The sequence below is a fragment of the Amphiprion ocellaris genome, chromosome 9 (genome assembly GCF_022539595.1).
Source record: "Amphiprion ocellaris isolate individual 3 ecotype Okinawa chromosome 9, ASM2253959v1, whole genome shotgun sequence".
NCBI lineage: Eukaryota > Metazoa > Chordata > Actinopteri > Pomacentridae > Amphiprion > Amphiprion ocellaris.
The window spans coordinates 29784419-29793308 of record NC_072774.1 but is presented as its reverse complement, the minus strand read 5'-3'; the positions used below and the strand labels follow the sequence as shown (position 1 = coordinate 29793308).

General features: G+C 37.7%; 1 protein-coding gene across 3 annotated transcripts; it reads right to left on the bottom strand.

Annotated features, from left to right (window-relative positions):
- Positions 1-2339: 2339 nt before the first annotated feature.
- Positions 2340-8275, bottom strand: eny2 (ENY2 transcription and export complex 2 subunit). Of its 3 annotated transcripts, none has more exons than XM_035940919.2 (5): positions 8153-8275; positions 7732-7808; positions 7055-7125; positions 4100-4174; positions 2340-2694 (listed from the first exon to the last, which is right to left on the bottom strand). In XM_035940919.2, exons 2-5 carry the CDS (start codon positions 7779-7781, stop codon positions 2621-2623), a joined length of 270 nt encoding a protein of 89 aa, XP_035796812.1. In that variant the 5' UTR covers positions 7782-7808; positions 8153-8275; the 3' UTR covers positions 2340-2620. The 3 variants fall into 3 exon arrangements, with proteins under 3 accessions (XP_035796812.1, XP_035796813.1, XP_054869312.1); XM_035940920.2 differs by having other exon boundaries at positions 7732-7805; positions 8153-8232; XM_055013337.1 differs by lacking the exon at positions 8153-8275 and adding an exon at positions 8089-8133.
- Positions 8276-8890: the final 615 nt, after the last annotated feature.

The following is an 8890-nucleotide window of genomic DNA, read 5'->3' as shown; positions in this document are numbered from 1 at the left end:
ACCAGCGCAGAGTCACTCACTACCCACTAATGTGCTACTCGTGCCGAGGGGCGCCTTGTTTTGGGTTCATGGCCTCTCTGAATGTAATCTATAACCAATTAGGCATCGTGCATGTGTAACTATAGACACCCTTCAATCAAACACAATGATGTGGTTCTGCATGTGGACGGAACAACATGAAGCCAACATTCCTGTAACAGTGACAGTCTGAGCTGATAGACAGCTGCAGGACAACAAAACACAAACACACAAAAGCTAACTCTGAGCTCATAGGCCAGGTTTTTGATGTTTAGATGTTTTGAGACTATCTTGCCATGGTGTACGTAATTTATGCTTTTTGGACTCAACGCGTCTACTCGAGCCTTGAATCACCCATGAGCTCTTGTTCGTTTCATCCAGAACGCACCCAGAACCTCGACACAACCTGACGAGCAGATTTCAGTGAAGGCAATTGGTCCCCTGTGAACTGGGTCACGCCTGTTCATCTTTTCATGATCTCTCCCCGTCTGCTGGGAACAATTTGTTATTCCGGGAAGTAAAGCAGCACCAGACTTGTCATTACAGGATCATGGCTCTTTGTGTTTCAGTCCATTTAATCAAAGGACAGTGTAAATTCACGGCACCAGCTGGGCGCGATTCATTATGGGAAATAACTATTTTTCCTGTCAGCTATTTCAGACTGTTCTCTCATTTGTCACATTTTTTGTTCCAATTGCATCTTTGAAGGACCAGGTGTGAAGCTGCCTGCTGTGGTGATACCTGAGACTACACATTCATGACTCTTCAATTAAACAATGGAAAGCACATGTACCAGGAGAGCTTATTATTTTGGACTTTTATACAGAATGGCATAATTGTTGAAAACGAGCTACACATAGAATATTACAGGGAACCAAAAGTCCTTCTTAGATTCCTGCTAATCAGTTACTTCACACCCTTTATGAAGCCCTTTCAAGGTTCTTTTAAATTCTTTAACCAAGGCCTAATATATGGATTCAGGGTTAGTTTAAACTTTGAAATTAACATTATACATTGTTAAATAATTTTTGGGTATTTTGTAATAGCATTTAGGCCATAGCTTATTGAAAACAGCACATTTTAAAGCTAACTGTTCCTAAATTTTTTAAGTATTTGCTTCACCATGAGACAAAATACAATTTTACTACCAACAACTATGCATCCACCCAATTCCACCTCAAAAATGCAATAAAATGACCATTAAAAAGTAGCACAGCTGCAAATGTCAGCACAGTTCCAGCTTCTATTCACATACACTACCAGTCAAAAGTATTTCCATTGTAGATTCTCACTGAAGGCATCAGAACTATGAATGAACACATCTGGAATTATGTAGGAAACAAAGTAAGTCAAAACATGTTTTTTAATTTAAAATCTTCAAAGTAGCCACCCTTTGCTTTTTGCATTCTCTCAATGAGCTTCATGAGGTAGAACCTGAAATGGTTTTGGACTCATCAGACCAAAGCCCAGATCTCCACTGGTCTAGTGTCCATTCCTGGTGTTTCTGGGCCTAAACTAATCTCTGCTGCTTGTTGCTTTTCCTTAGTAGTGGTTTCTTAGCATCTATTGGACCATAAAGGCCTGATTGGTTCAGTCTCCTCTGAACAGTTGATGTAGAGATGTGTCTGCTACTAGAACTCTATGTGGCATTTATCTGGGCTCTAATCTGAGCTGCTGTTGACTTTCTATTTCTGAGGCTGGAGACTCAGATGAACTTATCCTCAGCAGCAGAGGAGACTCTTGGTCTTCCTTTCCTGAGGAGGTCCTCATGTGAGTCAGTTTCATTGTAGCTCTTGATGGCTTTTGTGGCTGCACTTGGGGATACATTCAAAGTTTTTTTATTTTCTGGACTCAGTTCTTAAAGTAATGATGGACTGTAGTTTCTCTTAGCTGATTGGTTCTTGCCATAATATGGATTCTAACAGTTGTCCAACAGGACTGTCAGCTGTGGACCAACCTGACTTCTGATGGTCCCAACCTCATTAAGAAGGAAGAAATTCCACAAATGAACCTTGACAAGGAACACCAATGAAGTGAAAACCAGTTCACTGACAGAATGCCAAGGGTTTGCAAAGCTGTTATCAAAACAACGGGTGGCTATTTTGAAGAATCTAAAATATAAAACATGTTTTCATTTATTTCAGTCTTTTTTTGTTCACTACATAATTCCATGTGTTCATTCATAGTTTTGATGCCTTCAGTGAGAATCTATGATGTAAACAGTCATGAAAATAAATAAAAACCATTAAATGAGAAGGTGTGTCCAGATTGTTGACTGGTGGTGTATATCACTGTTATAAAAATATTTTTGTCCACATAAGTCAAATAAATCTAAAACTTTATTTAAACGGAACATTTCATATACAAATGACGATTACATGTGCAAGGTAAATGCATTTACAAATATGGAACAAGTGCAGGCACTAACTGTAGATGTCGGTGACCACGCAGCTGAGTGTCCAAATCTGAGTCAGTACTCTAAGTTACTAAAAAAAATCAAGATAATGGAAAAAAAATATCTTTCAAGTAAATTACTTCACAAAAATAGACATCTGTATTATGAGAGTATAGGCAAGTGGTCTAATGCAACATTCAGGCTAAATTACTTGGTATGCTGCGCTAAGAAGGCTCTTATTCTGTGTAGAAGCTCCTTCTTGACGCTGTCTGGCACCAAAGCTGCAAGTGAAACAGGCATCAGTCACTATGATGATGTACGAGTTCTGCAGAATTTCAGTGATTACGTTCACACTTACATCCCTTATTGCAAGGGTGTCAAACTCATTTTAGTTCAGGTTCCACCTTCAGCCCAATTCTATCTCCAATGGACCGCACCAGTGAAAACAGAACATCAAAACCTATAAATCACCATAACTCCAATTTTTTCCCTTTGTTTTGGTGCAAAAAAGTGCATTCTGAAAATGTTCATATTTGAGGAATTATCTTTTTACAAAACATGAACCTGAAATTTCATAAGAAAAAAAAGTTCAAATTCAAAACCATTCAGCCTCAGTTTATCATTTGCACATTACAACTTCCAGACCACAGAGTGTCTACAAAGGAACACAACATTTAGTCTCAGGTGTCTGGAACTAAACAACATGTAGTATTTTACTTTATGACCAAACCGACAAAAGTCAGACAGAAAAAGACAAAAAACAACAAAAACACAATAAAAAGTTACAAAAACAAGACACAAAGCAACAAAGAAATGAACAAGCGACACAAATGAGACAAAAAAAGACACAAAACGCCAAAAAGGAGATAAAAAACCAATGAACAAAGTGAAACACAAAATGACAAAAATAATACAAAAAACACAAGCGAGACAAAAAGGAAACACAAAACGACAAAAACACGAGACAAACGACAAAAGTCGGACAAAAAAAACAGCAAAAACATGACAAAATATTACAAAAAGGAGACACAAAGCCACAAAAAAAATGAACAAATGACACAAATGACACAAAAAAAGACCCAAATGGCAAAAAGGAGATAAAAAAACAACGAATAAAGCGAAACACAAAATGACAAAAATAAGACAAAAAACCCAAGCGAAACAAAAGGAAACAAAATTACAAAAATATGAGACAAACGACAGAAGTCGGACAAAAAACAAGACAAAAAAACAACAAAAACACGACAAAATATGACAAAAATGAGGCACAAAATGACAAAAGAACAATGAACAATCTGATATTTTACTTTCTGATCAAAACAACTTGTCATGGTCTAGAAATTTTTTAAATTTATAGTTTTACTAATTTACAATCTGCAGTTAATGTCTTCTCTGGAAATTTTACACTTTGAGGGCCGGACTGAACCCTCTGGAGGGTCGATTTAGGCCTGCGGGCCACATGTTTGACAGCCCTGCCTTTTTGGAAATGAAACCTGACTGCACCACTTCCTACTGGAGCTACAGTCTACGGAAAAAATAGCATCCCTGTGTCTTTTGTGATGCATACAAAAAATATTAACTTTAGAGCATTTTTTCCATCTTTCAGGAGAGTGACACTAATGTGCAACAACAGTCTTTATTACTATGTAAAATCTCTTATGCCTTAAATAAAAAACTCAGAAGTACCTCTTCCTTTAGGGGTGATCTCCACAACAAGGTCCTCCACAGTGACATGCTCCAAGCCCTTCTGTTTGATGACCTCTGCAAATCAATAAACGCAGATGAGAGCAGCAGCAGTATTCTGTCTTACATCTGTCTTAACATAACACAGCAAATAAGATTAGAAAAGTGTATTATCCTTCTTTATGACAGCTAAATTATGCAAACTGGCTCTTCAGAGTTTTTCTGAAGTTTCAAGAACCTTAAGCTCCATAATAAAGAATGTTCCTGTAGGTAAACTATTAAATCTGTACTATCCCCTAAATTCTCTTGTAAGGGTCTGGTGATCTTACACTAATTTGAAGGATGTCTTTTCTTCTCTTTAGGTGCTATTTTATGCTTTAATGGCCGACTGAGGAGGACTGTTCATAGCAGTTATGTAAGTTTTCGCTCAATTAACCAGTTGAACTTTTGGTCAAATGGTACACTTGTTTAACTTTCTGAACACAAGCTGTTGCTCCAGTCGTCACTAGGCTCGTTCACAATCAGCAGACCACCAAAGAATCGATCACTGATGACTATCACACGTTGGATGCTGGTTAGATTTCTGTCTGACTTGATCTCACCGTGGTCTAATGACATCAGAAATAGCAGTCTCATGAGTTTATGGTGGCCACAGATGCTTTCCACCAACTGCATGGCCTAAGGGCATGCTGGGAAATCCCGGCTCTCGCCTGATCTAATAAGTGATTTGTTTGGATATCAACTCAACAACATGACATTTGAGGGAAGCTTTTAACTCTACTTGAATTTATATTTTGCTTGACTTTTAAGGTTTATTCTGTTAACAGAATACATGTTGGTTGATGGTTACGGCTAACGTTTATCAGTCAGAGAGGCTGAATACGTGACATTAATATTATAGATCATAAACTGCATACGATATATCACAGTCCTCGTCTGATGGATATTAACTTTAGACTAAGAAATTCTTCAAGTATTTGACAACATAAACTTCAGGTGGGATATAAGGACTCTAAACTAGCATCAGTCCAGATGTTTCGGCCCCGACAGTCTAAATATCTGACAAATCAGGACTGAAAGCTTTTGTCTTGTGTTTCGTTCCTCTGTATTTAACTATTTCTTGATGTTTAGGTGTAGTTATGTATTTTGAAAGACAGTTCTGCTCAGCTGATTTATATACAAACTGATACAATGCTGATTTACATGAGAATTCAAGTAAACTGGAGGCTGGAAAGAGACCACAGATTTATTTAATAGCATTTTAACAGACTACCTGGTCATAATTAGAACTACTAAAGACTGTGTACAAACTGATGTACACTACTGGTCAAAAGTTTGGGATCATCCAGACAATTCCATATTTTCCATGAAAACTCACACTTTTATCCATGTGCTAACATAACTGCACAAGGGTTTTCTAATCATCAATTAGCCTTTCAACACCATTAGCTAACACAATGTAGCATTAGAACACAGGAGTGATGGTTGCTGGAAATGTTCCTCTGTACCCCTATGGAGATATTCCATTAAAAATCAACCGTTTCCAGCTACAATAGTCATTTACCACGATAACACTGTCTACACTGGATTTATCATTCATTTAATGTTATCTTCATTGAAAAAAAAGTTTTTCTTGCAGAAATAAGGACATTACAGTTACCTGGGTACTATCCTTGACAACCAACTGAGGTCTTCCTCCAACACTGAGGGGATCCTGAGGAAGAGCCACCAGAGGATGTACCTACTCTGAACTTCTTTTCTGTCAGTGAGAACATTTTCCTGACATTCTACTACACATTCATTGAAAGTGTTTTATCTTTCTCCATATGCTGCTGATATCACTCCATCACCCTACAGGACAGGAACCGTTTGCACAACATGCAAGCACATTGTGAAGGTTCTAAGATTATTGGACTTCCTGCTCGCCACATGAACACTGTATACGAGCAGCAGGCATGCAGCCTGCCTCGTCGCATTCTCAGTGACTCAACACATGCTCTGTTCCCTGCATCTGAGCGGCTGCTATCTGGTCGCAGGTTCTGCTGTCTGACCTGTAAGACCAGAGAAGGAGAATGACTTCTGTCCCAATGCTGTTCTCCTCCTGAACTCTAAGAGGTTACGACAACTTTAAGCTTTGTACAAAACTGTCTCCAGTGCAGCAACTACACGCTCCTCATGTGCAATATTACAAGACACTGTCATTACTTTTACACTGTGCAATATTACCATTCTATACATTCTGCTGTCTTAATTACTGACTTTAATATACTTACTGTTTTTTTTTTTTTTTATTTATTTTTAATAAATTATTGCTGTACATAATCTGTTGTTTTAAATCTCTGACACTTTTACGGACACTACTGCCTTTACTACCTCCGCAGCAACACCCATACTGTTACTGGCAGCAGGCCTTAGCTCTTTTTTAATGGCCGGCTCTTTGCCCCCCTAATTACCCCTCAGGGATTAATAAAGTTTTTTTCTGATTCTGATTTCTAAGTGACCCCATACTTTTGAACGGTAGCGTATGCATTTGATACCAACACAAATCAGTGTTTCTATAACTTTATGTACAAACTGAAGGCAACATAGTTCATCTTCAACAAGCCTATTTTAATATTTTGGGCTATCAAGAACTTCAGAACAGAAAAGTTAAAGGTAATTCTCATATAGTGGAAATGGTTGGGAGATGCTGCATCAGTTGTGTATGAAAACAGTTTATGAAAATAGTTTGAAGAGCAAGTTTGACTGAAATCTAACATTTTAATCTGCAAAAACTCTCACACTGGCTGCCTGTAAATAAAGTAGGGAAGGTAAGTCACTAAAGAGCAGCAATACCCCATGCACAAGAAGAAAAGAAACTTCTCAGAAAAAAACCCATCACATCTCATCAAGTTCAAGTTTTCCTACCCTTATTCTGTTAGCGACTATCTGATACAGCAACACGGCTGTGATGTTCACCTTTGCAGTGAGCCTTCATCTGGTCCTTCCATCCACACTCAGTGAGCTTAGCTCTCAGTAACTCCTTCAGTCTGTCAGTGAGACACATGTGAGAACACAGCAGTACAGTTCTGCCTTATGCTAAAACAAATACCAGCTAGAGACGTCTGTTTATTTTGGCCCAGATATCTGTAATTTGCTCTGTTATGCTGAGATTCTCACGGTGAACTATTCAGACTATTCAGGGATGTTTGCCAGAGAAATGAATACGTGTTAGAGCACCTTTATCAGTTAAATACAGGTTAGTTTTCCTGATGAACATAAAGCAGGCAAGTGTTTACTTCATAATAGCTCCCAATCTCTGTCTTAACCAATGCATGGAGAGAGCTAGAGATGTTCAGAGATGCTGGAGTGACAGAGGAGAAAACATCTGAACTGTAGTGTGCAGCAAATATACAGTAATCTGAATAACCTTATATTCATGCATTATGGAAAGTTTTCCATTAAAACGATGGAGGTGCGTTATTGTGGGGCTAACAGCATTTGATGAAGTTCATCTATGAATAGATTCCCAATAATAACTTACAGAAAACATGTTTTGATGTAAATAAGTTGACTTTACCGTAGCAGGATGAAAAGGAGCAACGATACTTGACAGCTACTATTAATATCAGCTTCTAACTGTCAAACCACCTCACCTGTCTCTCTCTCCCATTTCTGTCAGCTTCTGGTTTACTGCTGCCTTCATTTTGGACTCTACTCAGTCTGTGACCTGCTGGAGAGAAAAACAACAACACGCCAGCATTTAGACGCATCCCATGGACAGTTCAGCAGCACGTTACCGCAGCATAAACCTGCGAAACCTCTTTAAACGACAGGATTTAATGCTATCAGCAGGTCTGTTTTAAAGTCAGTCTCTAATTACATTCCTCACATACAAAGTTAGACGTTAATATTTACTAGAGAAAAATAAATAAATGAATCTATTCGCCAGACTTTGTGGCGTCGCTACATTAAAGAGATGAGACAGCATTAGCATATTAGGCTAGACGTACTTTTAACGTACTCTCATGTACGTTTAATTCAGGGTTATATTAAATAAAAGGTTTAAATTGGTACCTAAACTGCGGCTACAGACAAGAAAAGGCGTAATTTGCTGTTTTTTCCGTCACATTTTACATTCCGACAGGAAACACGGCTTGATTCGATAGTTCCTAGGCCTTCTTCACATGTAGCACTCTGTTCAACCACATGGGGGCGCTGTTGCTTCATAAACTTAGTCTAAATGAGCTGAGTCCCTGCTGGTGGCTGCTGTAAACGTACAGATGGATATTATTCTTAAACTTGTAAAACAACAACATCATCATCATCATCATCATCACCAATAATAATAATAATAATAATAATAATAATAATAATAATAATAATAATAATAATAATAATAATAATAATAATAATAATAATAATAATAATAATAATAATAATAATAATAATAATGGGTTTGTTACCAGCTCTTCAGTACAAAACTATCAGTAAATTTTTGTGTGGCTGGGTGCACTGAGACAGACAGGTGGTCACTGCTTTTCCTAAATGTAAAATTGATTGAGTTTAAAATAATTTTTAAAATTAATTAGTAATGTGACAGTTTGTGTTGAGGCCGCTTGGGGATTACTCATTGCACAGTGCATTGTACATGCATTTCGGAAGGTGTTTTTTCCTGATGTAAACACACTCAGTGACAATGTTTATGTTTATTATAATTTTTCAAATGTAGTCGTACCAGATATCTTCCAAAAGTGTCCACTTAGGGAAGATGTCTGATTCTTAGAACTGGTGGAAAATGTGTCCAAATTGTAA

Bases quoted from the DNA above. Each gene is read 5' to 3' on its own strand.
- eny2 (XM_035940919.2), bottom strand. From the start codon at position 7,781: ATGAAGGCAGCAGTAAACCAGAAGCTGACAGAAATGGGAGAGAGAGAC. The intron at 7,126-7,731 runs GTGAGGTGGTTT...TCTCACTGACAG, and splicing joins GAAATGGGAGAGAGAGACAG to ACTGAAGGAGTTACTGAGAG. The intron at 2,695-4,099 runs GTACTTCTGAGT...TTTCACTTGCAG, and splicing joins GATCACCCCTAAAGGAAGAG to CTTTGGTGCCAGACAGCGTC.